This window comes from Malania oleifera, chromosome 13 (assembly GCF_029873635.1).
Source record: "Malania oleifera isolate guangnan ecotype guangnan chromosome 13, ASM2987363v1, whole genome shotgun sequence".
NCBI classification, from domain to species: domain Eukaryota; kingdom Viridiplantae; phylum Streptophyta; class Magnoliopsida; order Santalales; family Ximeniaceae; genus Malania; species Malania oleifera.
In genome coordinates, this window is record NC_080429.1 from 3682655 (window position 1) to 3705740 (window position 23086).

Genomic DNA, 23086 nt, shown 5'->3' on the forward strand with positions numbered 1-23086 from the left:
GAATACAGGGTTTCGTCGAAGAATTTACTGAAGGATTCGTCGACGAGGTGATGTGTCCCGTCGACGAATCTGGCCCTATAAATAAAGCAAACTCATATTTTTATTCAGATTTTAGTCTTCTCTCTCTCTCTCTCTCTCTCTCTCTCTCTCTCTCTCTCTCTCTCTACATCTCTCTCTCACTTTTCTCTTCATTTTCGGGCCTATTCCTCGCTGGATCAAAGTTCTGAAGCCACCACGATGCTCTTGGGGAAGTTCTCTGCAAGTCTACCGGAGTGGATCGTCGATGGGGCTAAGTTGGAAATCATCCCAAATCCAAGGTAAGGTTTTCTACTCAATATTTGGATTTTTGGCAGTTGTAGAAAGTGTTATACGCCTAGAAATATTGAACTTTAGTTCTGGGGAATGTTTTTTTCAGGGTGTTGAGTTGGGTGCCCTACGGGTGCGGGGCGGATTTTCTTAGGGGCTTTTCAGGATTCAGGTAAGGGGATAAACTAAGCTAGTTCTTTTGAGAAAATGTATATATATAGCATTTGATTTCAGGAAAGTAAATATGTTTACATATATATGATTTATATTTGGGAAAATACTGTTGAAAATGATGGTATGTTGAATATGTGAAAAATCTGTTAGTGTGGCATGAGTATAAAATGTTACAAAATACTGTTTTCTAGAATAGGATTATGATACGGATTTTTATAATGGGAAAAATTGGCGTACGGGCTAAGATTTTTATATATGTTTGTTGGCGTATGGGTCGTGCTATGATATGTTTGCCGGTGTACGGGCCATGCTATGATGTGATTTGCCAGCGTACAGGCTGTGCTATGATATATTTGCCGGCATACGGGTCGTGCTATGATGTGATTTGCCAGCGTACGGGATATGCTATGATATGTTTGCCGGCGTACGGGCCATGATATAATGTAATTTGCCAGCGTACAGGCTGTGCTATGATTTTCCAGCGTACAGGCCGAGCTATGATAAAATGTGTAATACCGGCGTACGAGCTGATGATTTTCATGATATACATATATATATATATATATATATATATATGCAAAATGATATGATTGATCTGATAATTAATGATATGAGATATCCATGTATCACAGTTTTAATATATGTTATATGATATCAGAACCTGGTTGGCTTGGTCTAGGCTAGCACTTGCATGGTACCATTGCTACGTGTCCATGGTCTTCATGATCATGATATCTGTGTTAACGCCGTTGTACGGAGTGGTGTGAGATTGGATGGTCGATGTGATTTTTAAGAAGTGTGTGATCGCCTCTGGTGTACGGCCTAGGTCAGGCAAACCCATTGGACTTACAAACTATACTTTTGACTTGACAGTGGTTGGCCAACCATTGTCAGATCCCGCCTTCGGGCCACATAACCCAGTCATGTGGGGGTAATACATGACAACAGTCAACTAACCTACTAGGAATGTTTTTGTATTATACTTTATGAGATGAGATATGTTTATGAAAATGCGGTATGTTCTGCCATGTCTTGATAATATATATGTTTTTCCCAGATTTGACAAACAATTACTGAATATATTCTGTATGGTGTATGCATAACACGAAATACTCATGTTGCCACACACTGGTATTAGTTTATTTCACTTACTGAGAGGTGTCTCACCCCTAAATTTTATAAACTTTTCAGAAGCCCCAGATAAAAGAGCGGGAAAAGCCCCGCTGATCTAGTGTTGTTTATCTACCCTTTCTGAAGGGTAAGTTTTTATAGGGACAGTTAGATTTCGTGGGAAATGTCCCTAGATCTTATTTTTGAGATGTATATACTGGATTACAGTGGATATAGTGACTCTGGTATTTTTGTAATGAGATGGATGTTTCATGTTTATAATACTGTGATTATATGTTTCCTATTGCTTAAGCTTCCGTTTTGTGTTCTGATGTATCCCTGGTACCCACGGGTCCAGGTGGACTATGATCTACTAAGCTGGAATATGTGATATTGATTTTGTTATTATTATGGATAAAAAATGTAGAAATTAAGCAGGTCATCACATCCATACTCAAAATAATTATTTGGCAAAGATTGAAGAAGAGTTGAATTATAGAAGACCCTATCCAGTTTTGCCCAACTCTGAGAATTTCCACTTTGACCATTACACCAAGACATGTTGCTGCCATTAACAACCAAAAACATAAGACCACAGTTGTCCAAGCAAGTATTAAATTCCTCCATAGCTGATAACTGCCTCATATAACCACCAATACAATCCGAATCTGAACGAATGATATTAAAATCTCCCACCACTAACCAAGAGAAATCATCCCTCTTTACAAACTCCAAATCATTCCAAAGTTCTCGGCGATCTGTTTGATGACATTTAGTGTAAACAAATGAAGCCAAGAAATTTTGGTCCACATAATTAAAAATACCTGAAATAACTTGATCAGACATATGTTGTAACTCAAAGTGCACTTCCTCTTCCCAAAACATCCAAAGTTTCCCCCCACAGATGCATTCGCCCAAAAATTCCAAAAATTTAGAAAGCCAACCCATTACGACATCAAACTTTCATCAGAAAATGGCTCTTAAAGAACCAAAATAGAATGTGAAAATTTCCTCATTAACTTTTGTAAATGGCTTTCAGATGTGCCTAAACCCCGCACGTTCCACACTAGAATCAAAAGAGTGAAAACCTGTTTGCTATTGTATTTGCATTCAATTTTAATTGGTATGTAATAATTTATATGGTCTATAATAATGCATCTGCATGCATGATAGGATTTAATGCTCAACAAGACCGTAGATTGACCATAGGGAACTGAATGACCTTAGGGCATCCTTCAGTCGACCTTCGACGCTAGATTATCATGTGAATAAAGCCAACTTCATAAGAATAATAGGACCAAAATGCACAAAGTTGGCATGTTTGGTCGATCGAGCCCCAACACTCTGAGCACTTCGGTTGACCGAACCTCCCCAGGGTTAATGATTTAACGCTTCAGTCAACCAAACTCAAAATAGGCAGCAACACCCTGGTCGACTAAGCTGACACATAGGGGGATCCCAATGCCCTAGTCGACCAAACTTATAGTACAAAAAGGGCCTAGTTGACCGAACACCCATGTTCAATCAACTGAACCCAATTCATTCGACCGAACCTCGGAGGTTCTGAAATCACCTTATGATTGGTATACCATCTTCGTAGTTCAAATTCATCCCGATCGACCAAACTGAACACCCCGGTCGACCTAACCTCTCGGGTTGCTCAATTTTACCGAGGTTAATTAGGATTAAAAGAGGGTTAATTTTATTAAACTCTTTTTGTAACGACCCAGAAAATATTGATATTCAAATATTAAAGAAAGAGGAAAATGGAAACAAAAACAGAAGGAGGCAGTAGTCTTCATCGAGGGGTGCACAAGGAAACTTGTCGATGAATACAGGGCTTCGTCGATGAGTACATAAGGAAATTCGTTGACAAAGACAGGGCATCGTTGAGGAGAAAATACCGAGAGGGGGTATGGAGCAGCCTGAATTTCATCGACGAATATAGGGACTCGTTGATAAATTTAATGAAAGACTCGCCGACAAGTTGACGTGTCTCGTCAACGAATCTGGCAGTATAAATGGAAGGAAACCGAGATATTTCATTATTTCCAGCGCCTGTCTCCTCTCTCTCTCTCTCTCTCTCTCTCTCTCTCTCTCTCTCTCTCTCTCTCTCTCTCTCTCTCTCTCTCTCTCTCTCTACGACTCTCCCTCACTTCTCTCTTCGTTTTTCGGGCTCGTTTCTCGTCGGATTGAAGATTTGAAATTACCACGACGCTCCTGGCGAGATTCTCTGCAAGTCTGCTAGAGATAATCGCTGGAAAAGTTGAGTTGGATTTCGTCCCAATCTCAGGGTAAGGCATTTTATTCAATATTTGTCCTTTCCCCAGTTATAAGAAATGTTGTAGATAAGAAAATATTAATATTTTGTTCTAGGAGATTGTGTTTTCAGGATGTTGGGCTAGGAACCCTGCGGGTATAAAGCCAAAATTGTTAAGGGGCTATTCAAAGTTAAGGTAAGGGAAATATGATATGCTAGGAGTTTTAATAAAGTTAACAATGATTTTATAGATGTATATTTATGCCAATTTATTATACAATTTTTATTAAATATAAGTTTAAATGATTGTGTGGCCTAAGTGATTCTCATGAGATGAAGCAATTTATATAGCTTAAATAATATATATATATATATATATATATATATATATCATACTATACGAAATGCATGGAAGAAGACAGTATGTACAGTTTATATGGTTCTTCTCAGTATGCGAAATTATACAGAATATACAGATGTAGATATATATATTTATATATTTACAGAGATTATACAGAGAATGTACATGCATTTATAGTTTTATAAGAATAGTTTCTTGAAACAGAAATGTACACACACACACACACACACACACACACACACACACACATATATATATATATATACATATACATGTATACAGTATTATTCAGATCAGTATTTATACCACAACTTTATACAGAATAGTATATACAAAATTTAGTATGTCATGTTTCCTATTACCGTAATATACAGACAGAGATACAAAGGTAGCATCAAGATGCTACAGATGCAGTATACAGTTTTACAGTACATAAAGATAACGTTATGGTAATTTTGGAACATGGCGAAAACAGTAAAGGAATATATATGTATATATGTATATAGTATCAGATCCCTGTGGAAAGATTATAGACAGACACAGTACAGATACAGTTTATAGAGCACGGTACCATTGTTATATACAGATAGAGTGTATATATGTATATAGTATCAGATCCCTGTGGAAAGATTATAGACAGACACAGTACAGATACAGTTTATAGAGCACGGTACCATTGTTATATACAGATAGAGTGTAACCACATATCTCATATAGTATGTGGATACCGTCTAACCGAGCTCAAAGAGGATGCAGCTCCCCAGCACGCTGGGTAGAGGGAGCCGATTAGACAAGGTAGCAGCCAATCCCGCGCCTAGGAGAGAATGCAGTTTGGCCGGGCTGAGGTAGTGTAGAGTGTATTGACTTATCTGGAGGGCCGACCAGATAGAGTCCCGCCTACGGGTCGCACAACCCTATCATAAGGGGTCAAATCATGACGTACAGAGTCCCAGGGATAAAAGCATAGTTTTATATATATATATATATATATATATATATGTTTACTGTTTTATAGTATACGATGAGTATAGTATGATATTACCAGTATGAAAAGTAGAAAATCAGACGATACAGTATATTTTAAATTGTGAAAGAAAGATATGTTTTACAGATGATTTATTACATTGCAGTTCAGTTGTTATTTTTAAAAGTATTCATAACTTAGCTGCCACACACTAGTAATAGCATATTTCCACTTACTGAGCGTCGACTCACCCCATTATCCTAACATTTTTCAGGTGAACCAGTTAGGCGAGCAGATCAGGCTCGCGGATAGAAAGAGTGGTTGATCACCCTGGTATAGGGTGAGTTTTTGACAAAACTGGGTATATTTTTGAGTAGATGATGATAGAAGGGCATTTTTGTATGGCTATGGTTTTAGATACTGGATTCTGGTGTTGTTTTGTATATATATGTAAACAGTTATATGATTTGTGTTTCCGCTGCTTAAGTATGAATGTAAAAGCACAGTTATATTTACATAGATAATAATAATAATAATAATAATAATAATAATAATAATAATAATAATAATAATAATAAATGAAAAGAAATTTTGAGGTCGTGACACTTTTATAATTATTTTAATATTTCCCCTCGTGTCCCCAACAGTCATAATTCTTCTCATGTCTATAAATATGAGTTCATTTGCACAAATTAGGGTGAATTAGCATTATCATTTAGAGAAAAATTCTCTGAAATTTTGAGAGCCCATTTTTAATATACATATAACGACCAGAAGAATAATGGTATTTAAATAATAAAAAGAAAGAGGAATGGAAACAGGAACAGAAGGAGGCAGCCAACTTCGTCGACGAACGCAAAGCCTTCATCGACGACGTTGCATTTTGGATGGGATAATCCCAAGAAATTTTCCAGACCTCATCGACGAACACAGGGGTTTCGTCGACGAGGGTTCTATAGGATCTCGTCAACAAAGTTCTGTCTCGTCGATGAGAAGATACCGAGAGAGGATTTTTTTTAGAAGTCTGAAATTCGTCGACGAGGGTTCAGGTTCATCGACGAACTTTCTGAAGGACTAGTTGATGAGGTGACGTGGCTCATCAACGAATCCCCTGGTATAAATAGCCTAAAATTTCATATAAACTCACATAACTCAAAAATTCTCACACTCTCTCTCTCCTCTACGCCCCTCCTACCTTCTCTCTACGATCTCAGGCCGAATTTCCACCGGTTCGAAGATCTGAAGCCACCACGACACTCCTCGTAAAGTTTGCTGCAAATATGCCAGAGCAAATCGTCGGTGGGGTTGAGTTGGAAACCATCTCAAATCGAGGGTAAGGCTTTCTACTCAGTATTTGATTATTTGACAGTTGTAGAAAGTGTTGTACACATAGTAATACTGAACTTTAGTTCTGGGGAATGTTATTTTTAGGGTGTTGAACGGGGAACCCTGCGGGTGCGGGGCTGTTTATTTTAGGGGCTTTTTAGGAATTAGGGAAGGGGATAAACTAAACTAGTAATTTTATGAAAAATATGTATATTGTTACAGCATTTGATTTCAGGAAAAAAAATATATTTATATATGATTTATATTGGGAAATACTGCTGAAAATGATGGTATGTTAGATAAATGAAAAACCTATTTCGTGTGGCATGAGTAGAAATTATAATGAAAAACTATTTTTTGGGAATGTGTTAATGATACGGACTTTTATAAAGGAAAACCGGCATATGGGCCGAGATTTTGATATATTTTCCAGCGTACGGGCCTAGCTATGTGTATGATTTTCTAGCATACGGGCCGAACTATGGATATGATTTGCCAGTGTGTGGCCTGAGCTATGGTAAAATGTGAAATATCGGCGTATGGGCATGATTTTCATGATATACGTATATATGCAAAATGATATGATTGATTTGATAATTAATGATATTAATTATCCATGTATCACAGTTTCAGTATATGTTATATAATATGAGAACCTGGTTGGCTTGGTCTAGGCTAGCACTTGCATGGTACCGTTGCTATGTGTCCATGGTCATCATCATCATGATATTTGTGTTAACGCCGTTGTATGGAGTGGTGTGAGATTGGATGGTTGATGTGGTTTTTAAGAAGTGTGTGAGCGCCCCTAGTGTACGAACCAGGTCTGGCAGACCCATCAAATTTACAGATTGTACTCTTGACTTGGCAGTGGTCGACCAATTGTCAGGTCTCGCCTTCAGGCCACACAACCCAGTCATGTGGAGGTAATACATGACAACAGCCAACTAACCTTCCAGGGATGTTTGTTTTTTATTATTATTTATATGAGATGAATTATACTATGAAAACCATTATGTTCTGCCATGTTTTGGTTATACATGTTTTTCCCAGAAATGATATATATATATATATACACACAGTTTTACTGGTTATGTTTATAATTATATGTATACCACAGAAATGCTCATGTTGCCACACACTAGTATTAGTTTATTTTTTTTACTGAGAAGTGTTTCACCCTAAATTTCATAAACATTTCAGGAGCCCCTGATAGGAGAGCATGTAAAGTCTTGCTGATCTAGTACGGTTGATCTGCCCTTCCAGAAGGGTAAGTGTTTCGATAAGGTCGGATGTATTTTGTGGGATGGCCCTAAGATATCTTTTGGATTGTGTACTGTGTGTATATAAATACAGTGGTTGTAGTAACTCTGATATTGTGATGTATGGTATAATGAGATGTATATGATTGTATGTTTCTTGTTGCTTAGGATTTCACATTGTGTTTCTGATGTATCCCTAGCACCCACGGGTGTAGGTAAATTATGATCTGCTGAGTATTGTGATATTGATTTTATTATATTATGGAAAAAAATGTGGAAATTAAGCAGTTCGTCACAATACAAACCTATATATACTCTTCATTTGCTATTCCCTTGATAGATCAAGTTTACTAAAAGTGTTATTGAGTGATTCATATTGCTAAAACTTTCCTTGTTATACTTTGATTATTATTTCTTATTAAGAGTTTTTAGCTAAGATTTTTCCCCTTATTTAACTAATAAATCTTTGTGTGGGAAAAATCTTCATAGCTAGTGAGTCTTTGCATTTTTGTTGCAAGACTCATCAAGCTTATGTGTTTTGATTTGAAAAACTATTTTATCACAAGCTTAAATATTTTCAAATATCTCTTGAGCTATTACTTTTGAGAAAATCATATTTGAGATATTTTGAATATACTTGTTGAAATACTTTGAAACTTGTGGTGATTGATTTACATTGATTATTTGTTTCAAAGTTTGATTGGAAAGAAACTCTACATCTTGATTGTATATTTACATTAGATTGCGTGTTTAGCACACATTATTAAGCACTGAGCATATTTACTATCATTTGTACTTGCATTATTATTTGGATTGTATTCTGGTATGTATCTGCTTGTTGAGAATCATATTTTCGTGTACGCAAAATCTATATTGAATATCTGTTGTATTCCAGACATAGGCTCGAAGAGGGAGACTAAATTTATTGAATAATCCCAGATTGGCTTAGACCCGATTAGAAAAGTTAGGTGCACCATCTTGGTAAGGTGTAGTTATGGGCTGAATCAGCCCCGTTAATTAACCTGGTTGTAACCAGTGCCGCTCCACCCGTGAAGTAAGCTTATAGTGGAATCCTTGTGCTGGTGAGCCAAGGTGGGGACATAGGTACATTTTCCGAACCTCGATAACATATTCAATGTCACTTTTACATTTCCTACTTTATATTCTGCGTGGTGCTTGATTTAATTTCCTTGCTGGATATACTGCATATCTAATTAACACTTTATCGTATTTGGTTGAGAGATACTGAAATTGTGTTGCATGTACTGAAAATTGATTAATATTTCTAATTGAACAGGAGAATGCTTACCTTCCATCACCCCTTAGCCTCCATTTTATAGGCTTATTTCAAAGGGTGCTTAATGCTCACGGCAAGCTAAGGTCCTTGACCAATTACCAAGTAAATATTTTTCTCCTTATACACCCCCCCCAATCCTTGGACCTAAGTGGTCTTTAGATCTCAATAATGTTTTTCTTAATTTTTCTCTAATTTTGAGGCCACCCTATATTGGGCTCATGCTTACATTAGGTTTATGCTCATAATAGGCTTATACGATTTTCCGTTTCTCGTAGGTATTTACTATTTCCTGAAAGCTGGTCTAAATGGCAGGAAGCTCAAGCTGTAACGCCCCGAACCCGAAACTAGAATCCGGAGTATTATTTAAAATAAATCTCTGATACCAAACTGTAACACCCCAAACCCAAAACTAGGGTCCGGAGTGTTATTTAAAATATATCTTTGATACCACCTTGTGACGCCCCAAACCCGCCAAGTGTGGTCCGAGTGCCACGTGTTCCATTACCTGTATATGATATTCTCACATCAATTACGCAGCGGAAATAATAACAACTCCTCAATAATATACTAGAGTTTCTACATATCTATAATCTCAAAAGGTATTCTCCAACATCCACTATTCACAAACATATATATACATCTTAGAAAACTTAAATATAATACAACCCCAAAATATACAGCTCAAAAATGTAACCAAAGTCTATACCCTCTCTCTCTCAAAAACGCTACGCCAAGCCCCGAGCTCATTAAGCTCAATCACGTGGTGTAGTGACCTGAAGAATTATAGAATTTTAGTAATAATAAGAGGGAGAGAAATAGATATAGAAATAGAAGGAGGCTGTAGACTTCGTTGACGACATTGCAATTTGGAGAAAATATTAAATAATCATAATTTTAGAATTTTTCCAGGCTTCGTCGATGAGGAAGTATCAAGAGGGGTCCGAGGTAGCCTGAATTTCGTCGACAAAATGACGTGTCTCGTCGACAAATCTGGCTGTATATAAGGATGAAAAACCAGGATAATTCTCATTCTTTCGCCGCTCTCTCTCGCTCCTATGACTCTCTCTCCCTTCTCTCTTCATTTTTGGCTCCATCAGTCGCCGGATCGACGATCCGAAGCTACCACGACCTTCCTGGCCGAGTTCTCTAGGCATCTACCAAAGCGGATCGTCGGGAAATCGGAGTTGGAACCATCCCAAATTCAGGGTAAGGCCTTTTAGTCTCCTTTTGGCCTTGTGGTAGTTATAGGAAATGATACAGGTAGAAAAATACTGATGTTTAGTTCTGGCAAATATTGGTTTCACGGTGTTTTGTAGGAGGCCCTGCGGGTATCGGGTTAGAGTACAGTAGGGGCTTTTCAAAGTTAAAGTAAGGGAAATATGCTATACTAGGATATTTCTAAATATTATATAGTTTATTTATTTACGAAAATTGTGTATTAAAGTATGGTGTGGCTTGTGAATATGTATGTAGTACGGGGATATGTTTTACGAATGCTAGCTTCATGATTTTTATGAATTTCGGTACCATGATTTTACGAATTTATGTACTATAATTATGTGAACTTCAGTACCATGATTTTACAGATTTTAGTACCATGATTATACGAATCTCAATACCATGATTATACGTATTACGAATATGCAGTTCCATGTTACGATTATTCATATTTCAGTACGTTACGAAGCATCATGGTTATTTCAGTACTTCAGAATCATGGTAAATCAGATAGACATATATATAGAAATATATTATATGATATCAGACCCTGTTGGACTTGCAGCTACAAAGCACGGTACCGTTGTTATAGATACTATGTTACTTTATGAGTGCAACCACCTATTCAGATAATACGTGGTACGGTCGACCACCTAGGCCCTTGAAGAGGTTAGGCTCCCCATCTAGATATGGGTTGAGGTGGGCAGGTCGACTGACGAAGTTCAGTGATTTATTCCTAGTTGGCCAGCCAAGGTAAATCCAGCATACGGGCTGCACAACCTCGTCATGAGGGGCATGTCATGACACAGATAGCCACAGGGAATAGTTTTAGTTACTATCACTTATGTATTGATTTACAGAAACAGGGATCCTACTATAAACACTAGAAGTATTTTGAATTATAACCATAATACTGATATGTTAAGCAATAGGGAAAAGGGGTGCTGTGTTTTATTATTTGTATTGTACTTTTGTACTCAGATATTCATGTTTATATGAAACAGATTTCATGATAGCTCATTTGTCACACACTAGTAAGAGCATATTTTCTCTTACTAAGCGTTGGCTCATCCTAGTGTTGAAATATTTTTCAGGTGATCCAGGTAGGCGAGCAGATCAGGCTCGCAAAAAGCGGGCGTCTGTAGTGCCCCATCAGAGAGTGAGTATCATTTTTGGGAATGATTTTGTGTAGTCCTAGCTAGTTGAGGGCATTTTTGGGGATACAATTATCTTTGTATATTTTGGAAAACATTTCAGCACTCTGGTATTGGTTCTGGTATTGTGTATATTGGTTTATGGGTATGTTTGTATGATTCCTGCTTCTTGCTGCTTAGGTTAATGCTATGGTATCAGAGTATGTTTTAAAAAAAAAAAATCAGATAATTAGGCAGGTTGTTACATGTGGTCCTCCTGAAAAAGATAAAATTCCATATTGGGTGAGACGCATCTCAGTAAGTCGGAATAGATTAGCACCAGTGTGTGGCTAATATGAGGTTTGTATACAAATATATAATCATCATTTATAAAAGTATCACAGTTATGATACCATTCTCTATCCCTACTCACACACATGCAAAATATTTTACCAACGAGAGTTTCCAAGGATTGGGGCGATTACCCTTTCATACAAGCAGCACCCCTCTGTTCTTATACCTTACCTGACTCAATAAGCCCTCGGGTGATTCGTTTATCTTGTACACACACACATTCACACAAATGTTTACTGGCAGAAGTTCCCAGGAATAGGGAAGATTACCAACCTATACAAGTAGCTTCCCTCTGTCCTAATACGTTATGCAGCCCAGTATGGCTACATCAGATACTAATCAGGACATTCGCTTTTCTCAACAAGCCCTCGAGCGGAGTGTATACTTCGCCCCAAATAAATATAATACTATAATATATAATACATATTTACTTTTCTCTATATCTATTATCTCTGTATTACTCATTTTTTCATGTTCTCAGTATTTCACATTACATAATTCACTTTCACATTTCACATCACGTGAATATCACTTCCACATTTCACATTCACATTTCACATTACTCTGATTTTATGCTACTCTGTATTCACGTCTGCATTCACATATTATGTTCTCATATTATTTACTAGTTAAATTAAATAATTATGCATTTAGAACTCATTACCAGATGGATAACACATTGTCATGCTTCCCCCCCCCCCCAATGACGTGGTTGTGCGTCCCAAAGGCTAGACTTAACCCTGGTCGGCCCACCAAAGTTAAATCAGAAAATAACCTCTTTAGTCTGTAAGTTAGATTGGCTTTCCCACACTGGTCTAGACTCTAGAGTGAACTCTACCCTACACAGCACAATCGACCACCCCGTTTCCACTGCACTAATCTCTACCAAAATCACATGTAACAGTGTTGTGCCTCACTATGGTCCATCGGAGTTCTCAAATCATATATTGTAATTTAACATTCACATCCAGCTCTGATTAACAATACACATGTAGTATATATTCTCATCACATTTCAGTATTTCCAATCTGTCACACACATACACACACACACACACACACACACATATATATATATATATATATATATTATATCACAACTCAACTCAGTATTTTCATTTTACTCATGCACGCATTTCAAATAATACGCATAATTATATCTCATTAAAATAGTAAGCCAACCCATATTCATCATCTGTATTACTGAAGATACACATCAAATTATCCCCATAATTTTCAAAAAACTCATTACTTTAATCATTACATTTTCACAAATAATAACTATAGCCCTAGGCTCAAAAACCACAGTTCAAACGGTTGACTTTTCTTTTAAAACTCACATGTTAATCATATATATTTATAAACACATAAAATTTTCATTTAAACCAGTGAATTCACAAAAACTACTGGCTTAATCTATTCCCTTTACCTGGTTTCCAAAAACTACGCCAGCAGGGACCCCAAAACGATGTATGCGGCGCTCATCCAAACCCTGATTCAATAACCCTAATTTAATCAAATCAACCTTAAATAAAATACCATTTTAACATTTACTAGGCCCATAAATTCGAAATAAATAATTAAACTCCGAAAAATAACTAATTTTACTAATTCCCTAAATCTCACCCTTGCTTTGGAGTGATGTCTAGGACTCCCAAATTAAAAATTTGCTCCTGTCAAAATGACGAGAATCGGATCTAAGACCCCATGGTGGTATCCGATCGTCGATTTGGCTAAAGATTTAAGGAGAAATTTAGGAAAGAGAGTGAGTATACCTTACCCTAGGAGTGGTATCTACGTTGCTCCTACGACAAATCCACTCCGGTAAGAATGTCAGTGGCGAAGATAGGAACCCAATGATATCTTCTGTTTTTCGATTAGCCAAATATTTACCAAGAAAATGAGGAGAGAGAGAAGGAGGGACGACTGGAGAGAGAGAGTGAGGGGCGTGCGCAGGTTTGCTTATTTCAGAATTAATTTTACATATATATCTTAACCTATATTATAATATAATATATTATATTGATATATTATATTATATAATTTAATTAATAATATTTAATTAATTAATAAATTTTTAATTTTAATTTTAGTATTATTATTATTATTTTTGGATATTTACACAAGCAATGTTCCAGTGACAGTGTTGTTGTACATTGGGGGGGGGGGGGTGAATTATAACAGGAGTAGATGATGTTGGTTATAGTACTAAGCCTGCTTGAGCAATTCAATTTGGCAAGAGGGTAAAATTAAACAAATTATATGCTAAAATATACAAATATTTTCCTTTTGTGTATGCAATTTGGATTTTTTTTTTCAATAAATGTTGGTGGACTTTTCTCTATCATTATTTTCTTCCATGTTTTGGTAATTTGAAATGGCAAAATTATTTGTGCAAAATTTGTTCACTAGATTGTATCCTACATTAGTTCATGATAATATTTATTGAACATTATCCACTATTAACTAAAATTGCACCTTCCAGTACGTAAAAATATAATGGAATTAACAAATCATGACTCATTTTTTAAGTTTTAGAACACACTCATTGTGTTTGAAAGTAATAAACATATTTAGAAGTTACAAATTAAAGCTGTTTAAATACTCCCAATATTTCTATGTCCTTAAAAAAACGTTAAAAATTGTTCCAATCTCCGAATAATCCCTAATACAAAAAAAAAAAAAAATCAACTATTGATTGTTGCATGGGAGATGCAAAAAATGCTGAACCATCAAGAATTTTTTACATAAAAGATACTGCCCCAAGTACCGTCTTTTAATAAAATACGTTGGACCATCCAATGTTTTTTATGACGCATCAAATGGGGAAATAAAGTTCTTTCAAACTTTTCTTAAATATCTATAAATAAATTAAAACCAAATTTGAAAAAAATTCTTCATTTTTTGGCCCTCTCTCTCTCTCTCTTAGAGTTGAGAGAGGAAAAGACCTCATGGAGGTCCCACTAATTTTTTAATCATTTTGAAACTCTTTTCTCTCATTCTTTTTCGCTTTTCATAAAGTTAAAAAGTTGCAATAGAATTTTTTATTTTATTTTTTTTACATCCAGCTTTTGCTTTATCTCTTTATTTGTCTATCTATAGAGGAAGGGCCCCATGTGGGATTGTGGGTCCCAATATTTTTCTAATCATTTTGAAGCACTTCTCTCTCCCCTTCTCTCCCACCCCTCTCAAGTTTTTTACAAAAATATTATATAAAAAAAAATAAAACAACACGTATATAGGGGAAATGGGAAAAAATTACAGAGTTGTACCGAACCGACTTTTGAAAAATCGATTCAGGCTTTAAAAAAAAAAATGTTGCTGCTGGGTCTCGTCATTGTCAGAAATTAAAAAAAAAAAAAATTGACTTGTCAAGCTCATTTAACGAGGGGAGAGAGGGGAGGGGGACTCTTTGTTCGCAGGGGGGGCAGGGGGTCTGAAATCAAGGGGGTAGGGAATTTGGCCTGTCAGTGTAGGCGGGGAAACAGAAAGGGGAGAGGGGAGAGAGAAGAGGGGAGGGGGGTTCTGACAGCTTTAAGGGGATGGGACGGGAGAGAGAGGGGAGGGCGGGTGTCTGGTCTGCATGCATGGTTGTGCCATGCATGTTGCCAATTTTTTTTTTTTTTGCAAAAAAAAACTGAGCAAATCGACTTTTCAAAAGTCAGTTTGGTAATTTTTTTTAAAGAACCGACTTTTGAAAAGTTGATTTGATATTAAAAAATTAATTTTGTCGTCCAAACTGACTTTTGGAAAGTCGGTTTGGTATTAAAATAACTAAAAAAATCAAAATTGACTTTCCAAAAGTCGGTTTGGTTATGCATGCCCCTATATATTCGTTCATCATCTCTCGACCATCACTCAAGCTTTCTCTTCTTTCATTTATTCCTTGATCCTCCAACCTCCTTCACCACCTCTTGCAGATAAATTTTTTTTTTAGAAGTCATAATGATGTCAAATTCATCAGCTAACAAAGTAATGGTCTTATTATACATTGACAGTGAGATTATTCATGGATCGATTGGTATTGAGTACAACACTGAGCCAACGAAAGCCATTCGAGTTTGAAGAAGGATGAAGTTAGAAAGTTTGAAACGCAAAATATATGAAGGCTTAGATATTGATCCAAATGAGTACATGTTAGAACTAACATAGAGATATTCGCAACGACAGGGTGGTGGAAATTTCGTGTACATTGGCATCCCAATAAAAATTGATGCAGATGTCTTAATTGCGTTGGACCCACAGAGTTCTTGTTCGGACATATATGTAGTTGAGACTTTCGTTAAACGCATTCCTCATAGCAGTAGTATAGGGGAAGCCCCAAGTTTGCAGGGTGAAGCATTCATCCATTTTCAACCATATACCGAATATGATACCGGTGAGACGAGCAGACTAGTTGATAATCTTTCATGGGTGACTGCAACATTAGATTTGAATGACGCCCCTGGTACATCATTTTAGCTGGAATTCTTGTCAATCGAGATCCGAGGTGAGCAGTCTACTTTGCAATGATTCAATGTGGGAAGCAATTATCATCACGAACCACAACCATCAACAGAGTATAGGCATGGCTGAAGTTCAACTAGAGCTATCCCCATACCAGACTTCCAAACGGTTCCATCTATTTTCATGAATGAGAGGGGGGCATACACGGTCCAACCAATGCAACAAGATATGGACTGTTGTTGACCTTATTGGTCACACCCAGTTTTGATTATGACAAATACTCTTAGTACTGATGTTTGTACTGAGAATTGCATGCAGGTTCACCTTATGCGCACTTAGGACTGAAAGTCATATCATGATGGCATGAGGTGTTCATGCCGAAGAATGAAGATATATGTGTTATATTTTGTATTCATTTAATTATTTCTTCATTCTAGGATGTAATTTATTATGGATTTTGTGCGTGTATGGCTTGTAATAATTTGCATCATGCATGATAGGTAGGTATGCTCAAAACGACCATAGTTGGTCTTTAAGGGCTTACACAGACCCTAGGTCACTAAACAAATGCACGAAAGTCCCCATTATCATCTTCATATCAGGGGAATCAAAACTGGCTAAAACATGGACTTAAATTGAATAAGCTAAGTGGGTTCGGGTGACCGAACCTATGCCGTGTAAAGCGGCTTGGGCGATCGAGCAAAGTCAACATATTGACTTTGCTTCGGGCGACTGAACCTCTTTTGAACGTATCTTCCTCAGGCACCCGAATGTTTTTCAGAGAACTTTTCAACTACTCGGGCAACTGTCTATTTACGTTCAAATAGAGGCTCGGGCGATCGAACTACCTGGTTCGGTTAACCGAACTATGCTTCGGGCACCCGAACCTCGGACATTTGGCTACTGACTTTGTTTCAGCCAACCGAACCTCAACTTGGGAACCCGAACTTCTTAAAATTGATTTCTTGATTGTGTCTGTTCGGGCACCCGAACCTTAGGCCGGGCACTCGAACCTGCGGGTTAAAATAATTTTTACCTATTTTCTAATGGGGTAAACTGGGTTAATTTTCTTAATGGACTTTTAGACAATTCTAATAATACCCATTGTGTTCCCAACGGTCAAAAAATCTTCCTTGCCTATATATACCAATTCATTTGTCTTAATTAGTAAGGATTAGCAAACTTGAGTAGGACAAAAATTCTCTTATCTTTCAAAACCCTAATGTAACGACCTGCTCCTTTTTCGCATATATATATATATATATATATATTTTATATAAATTATCATCACATCTTACTTTCCAGCTCAGCAGGTCACAATCCACCTAGGCCCGTGGGCATCAGGGATATATCAAAGCATCAAGCAGAAGCCCTAGCAGCAAAAAATATACAAACATGTACATCTCAATACCATATACCAGAGTTACTACAATCACTGTATTTTCATATATACATCCCAAAAATAAAACCTAGGGACATTTCCCACAAAATCTAACTGTCCCTACAAAACTTACCCTTCAAAAAGGGTAGATAGACCGTACTATATCAGCGGGGCTTTTCCCGCTCTCCTATCCGGGGCTCCTGAAAAGTTAATAAGATTTAGGGGTGAGACACCTCTCAGTAAGGGAAATAAACTAATACCAGTGTGTGGCAACATGAGTATTCTGTGTTCTACATATACCATACATAACATATTCAATACTATTTATCAAATCTGGGAAAACATATGCATATCAAAACATGGCAGAACATACTGCATTTTCATAAACATTTCTCATCTCACATCATAATAATAATAACATAAAAACAATTCTGGTAGGTTAGCTGGCTGTTGTCATGTATTACCCCCACATGACTGGGTTGTGTGGCCCGAAGGCGGGACCTGACAATGGTTGGCCGACCACTGCCAAGTCAAACAGTAGTCTGTAGGTCCGATGGGTCTACCCAGATGGTCTGTACACCAGGGGCGATAACAGCACACTTCTTGAAAATAACCACATCGACCATCCAATCTCACACCACTCCGTACAGTGGCGTTAACACAGATATCATGATCACGAAGACCATGGACACATAGCAACGGTACCGTGCAAGTGCTAGCCTAGACCAAGCCAACTAGGTTCTGATATCATATACATATACTAAAACCGTGATACATAAATATCTCATATCATTTATTTTCACATCAATCATATCATGTCACATATATACGTGTATCATAAAAATCATCGGCCCGTACGCCGGTATTACATATTTTAACATAGCACGGCCCGTACGCCGGCAAATCACATAGCACAGCCCGTACGCTGGCAAATCACATAACACAGCCCGTACGCTGGCAAATCACATAGCACGGCCCATACGCCGGCAAATCTCATCCACATAGCACGGCCCATACGCCGACAAATCACATATACATATAAAAATATCTTGGCCAGTACGCCGGTTTTCCATCATAGAAATCCATATCGTCCCCATTCCAAAAAAAAAAATAATATTTCACAACATTTTTATACTCATGCCACACTAAACAAATTTTCTACGTATTCAACATATCGTCATTTAAACAGTATTTTCCAAATATAAATCATATATATAAATATATTTATTTTTCCTGAAACCAGATGCTATATATATATACATACATTTTCTCAAAACAAAACTAGCTTAGTTTATCCCCTTACCTGATTCCTGAAAAACCCCTAAGAAAGTCTTCCCCGTACCCACAAGGTTCTCAACTCAATACCCTGAAAATGAAAACTCGCAGAATTAAAGTTTAGTATTTTCGTACGTACAACATTTTCTATAACTACCACTAAGTCAAATTCGACTTAAAAAGTCTTACCTCAACTTAGGGATGATTCCCAACGTTCCCAATCAATACCCTGGAACTGAAAATTTTCAGAATTAAAGTTCAGTATTTTTACGCGTATATTACTTTCTTCAACTGTCAAAAATCCAAATATTGAATATAAAGCCTTACCTTGGATTTGGGATGAAATCCAATTTCGTTTTCCTGACGATCCGTTCCGGCAGACTTGTAAAGAACTTCGCCAGGAGCGTCGTGGTGGTTTCGGTTTGTCGATCCGGGGTAAAACTAGCCCGGAATCGAAGAGAGAGAGTCGTAGGAGAGAGAGAGAGAGAGAGAGAGAGAGAGAGAGAGAGAGAGAGAGAGAGAGCACTTCCAAAAAATATCCAAGTAAGCTTCTTGAAGAAGCTTTTCCACTTTCTATATATATATACACACACACACATATATATATATATATATATTCCTTATCATACTATTCATTTTACTTGTTAATTTAATTAATTAATTTTATTTTATTATTTTATTATTATTATATTTTTTTTAAATTAAATTTTATTATTATTTTTTTTTTCCCGGTTACTACACCTAAAAACCCTATCTTAGCCAAATATTCTTTCAAGCACTCACATATTTCTCACTCATGATTTCTCCAAGCATTGTGAGTATTTCAAGGCTATTGTGCTTAACCCTCTTTGCTAGAACTCTCACTTGGATTATTTGTTTGATTGATTTTCTTTGAGAGTTTAGCATTAAAGTTCTTCCACCGATTTCATTTGATAAATCTATTGTGGAAAAACCTTAAGGGTTTTGGTTCTGGCATCATTGTTGCAAGTTACCTAAACCTAGATTTTGTGTGCAAAATCCTTTGCAAAAGCTAGTCTTTCAAACAACTCCATTGTGCTTTGTACATTGAAATATCCTGTTGAGTTTGTTTGATTTATCTTACTTAGCATATTTGAAACCCTGATCAAATTCTGTGATTTTCAAATAGTGTGTTTCAAATCCTGCTTAGATATACACTCTAGATCTAGATTGAAAATATATACGTGATTGAGTGTTTAGCACACATTAGAGCACTGAGCATATTTACATATCATTCGTGCTTGCATTATTGACTGAGCTATATTGGTGCACACATCTGTTTGTGTTAAAGCGCATTTATATTACAAACAAATTTATACACATTGGTTGTATTCCAGGTAAGGCCTGAAAAGGGAGACTAGCCCTATGGAATAGTCCCGGATTGGCTTAGACCCGGTTAGAAAAGTTAGGTGCGCCATCCTGTTAAGGCGTGTCGGTTGAGATCAACTCCTTGAATTGACCTGGTTTGTATAGGTGTCGCTCCACCCATTTAAGTGAGCATTATAGTGGTAATCCTTGTGCTGGTGTGGCCAAGGTGGGGACGTAGGCACTGTTGGTCGAATCTCAATAACATATCGTGCGTATTATTTACATTTCCGCATTTTACATTTACTGCATATGTATGTTTGCGTGATGGTTGCATAGACTGACCCTAGGCTAAATTACATTGTTGTTTAAATCTGGTGACCTAGGCAACAAATTTTTTTTAAATACCCAATTCACCCCCCCCCCCTCTTGGGGTTGCACCATAACTATCAACTGTGATTGTGAATTAGAGGAAGAAGAGGATTTTGAAGAGGCAGACTGAGGGGTAGATGAAGTCGGTGCACAAACTGCATATGAGGTTCACCATGACGAAGTTGTCATGTCTCCTTAGAGCACACATGTCGGTCACAGGAGGGTACGCGACGTGCCATCGTTAGCATACATGGCCGATGTCGAAGCCGGTCATATCATAACTGAAGTTGAAAGTTCACTCGAGGGCAGACGATGGGATGGTGTCTCGAAATTTAGGAAAGGTATTATTTTTGACACGAAGGATGACCTCATGCACTCCGTGCGCGTCCACCATGCGCAAACTCACCACAATTTTAAGGTGGTGCAATCCACTCCAACAACGTGGATGGTTAAGTGCAATGCATACGAGAGCTGTGTTTGGCAGTTGTGTGCAACTCAACGCAGAAAGCATGGGATGTTTGAAATTACACAATATAGAAGGCCACATACATGCATAAATGAGACTCTCTCGCAAGACCACCTGCAACTGAAGTCCAGCTTAGTAGCAAATGAAATCGTAGAAATTATCAAAAGTGATGGCGGTGCTTCCATTGCAGCTTTGCAAGCACACATAAGGTCAAAGTACCAGTACCATGTATCATATAGAAAGGTATGATTTGGGAAGCAAATGGCAGTTGCAAGGGTGTTTGGAGATTAGGATATTTCATATCAAATGCTTCCAAAGTGGATGCATGCTATGTGTGAAACAAATCCTAGTACAAAGGTGAAGTGGGCATGGACAGAAATCCTTGATGCTAACAACACTACTATTTTGACATGTGTGTTCTGGTCATTCGCAGCATCAATAGAGGGATTTTGTCATTATCCTCCAGTTCTCTATGTGGACGAAATGCACTTGTATGGCAAATATAAAGGTAAATTGTTAATTGCAATGGCCCCGATGCAAATCAACAAATTTTTCTTGTAGCGTTTGCCATCGTTGAGGAGGAGAGCACGCACACATGGTCCTGGTTCCTTAAGTGCATTCGGGATGAAGTGACTGATCGTGATAATTTGTGTCTTATATCAGATAGACATGTTGGTATTCTTGCTGCCATTTGTCAGAACGATGACTGGCAACAGCCGCGTGCGCACCATCGGTTTTGCTTGCATCATTTTGTTAGCAACTTCAATCAAAGGGTGCACAATACAATGCTCAAGCAGATGGTTGAGATAGCTGGTAGGGAGCACCAAGTTAGGAAATTCAATAGTAGGATGGAAATAATCCTAATATAGGGTGGGCCAATTGCAAAGTCCTTTTTTGAAGAGATCCCTCCTCACATGTGGACGCAATGTCACAATGGTGGCATCAGGTACAAAACATGACCATGAATCTTATTGAATGTTTTAATACTGTCCTGAAAGGAACTCGCAGTCTACCGATAACAGCCATTGTCTAGATGACATTTTATTGAGCTGCGCAATACTTTAGTGCCCGTCGAGAGGCATCTTGAAAAGCAATGGAGTCAGGGAATTGTTGCATGCCACATATGTTGTTGCAAATGTAAAGGAGGGAAATGGCATATGCTGGACATGAGGTTATCAACTTCAACATTGAAATAGGGTTGTTCAGTATTCAAACTGCACTGCGACCACCAAATAAGGGTCGAAATATTCAAACAATTGACATAAAAGGACGCCAGTGTACATGTGGGAAGTGGCAGAATCTACACTACCCTTGTTCTCACTTGTTAGCTATCTGAGGTACAAGGAGATTGGGGTATAGTGGCTATATTGACTCTTGTTTCATGGTGCAGGAGCATTATGTGACATATACGATGGACTTCATCCCAGTCCTCCATGAACAATATTGGACGGATCCAGTGGCGCCAATATTATACAGTAACCAAAAGTTGTTTAGGTAGAAAGGACGCCCCAAAAGTTCGAGACTGCGTAACGAAATAAAAGACATTGTGTTGGCCTGGATATGCGTCTAGAGGGTGCGTGAATAGACATCTTTCACGGATATGCAACTTTTTCTACAATCACACAAATTTCTTGGCAAGAACAAGAGTATTATATCACAATATATAAATAAAGCAAATAGCAATGGCAAAGCAACACAAGAGAGAAAAGAGAAGAGAAGCTTAACGCAGCGATATTAATGTGGTTCAACACCGAGCCTACGTCGATGTCTTGAGACCAACTCAAGGATTCCCCAAATCCACTACGTGATCCTCCTTCTGGCGGAGAAGCCTATACAAGCTGCTGCTCACAAAGAGCTCTTACAGCGGTGCCCACCTAGAGTCACCTTACAATGGCTCACAAAGAGCCTTACAATACAAGGAATTTGAAAAGAAATAAACATAATGTGAAATGCTTCTCTTGAGCTGAATATTCCAATGCAAACCTGTAATGACCTGCTTAATTAACATGATATATATATATATATATATATATATATATATTTTCCACTGTAGTAATTAACA

General features: G+C 37.4%; 1 protein-coding gene across 1 annotated transcript; it reads left to right on the plus strand.

Moving 5' to 3' along the window:
* The first annotated feature begins 20808 nt into the window (after positions 1 to 20808).
* Positions 20809 to 22461, plus strand: LOC131146704 (uncharacterized). Its single transcript, XM_058096458.1, has 4 exons — positions 20809 to 21267; positions 21343 to 21532; positions 21688 to 21837; positions 22415 to 22461. Exons 1-4 carry the CDS (start codon positions 20809 to 20811, stop codon positions 22459 to 22461), a joined length of 846 nt encoding a protein of 281 aa, XP_057952441.1.
* Positions 22462 to 23086: the final 625 nt, after the last annotated feature.

Bases quoted from the DNA above. Each gene is read 5' to 3' on its own strand.
- LOC131146704 (XM_058096458.1), top strand. From the start codon at position 20,809: ATGGCCGATGTCGAAGCCGGTCATATCATAACTGAAGTTGAAAGTTCA. The intron at 21,268-21,342 runs GTATGATTTGGG...ATGCTTCCAAAG, and splicing joins ACCATGTATCATATAGAAAG to TGGATGCATGCTATGTGTGA. The intron at 21,838-22,414 runs GTAGGGAGCACC...TTCATGGTGCAG, and splicing joins GCAGATGGTTGAGATAGCTG to GAGCATTATGTGACATATAC.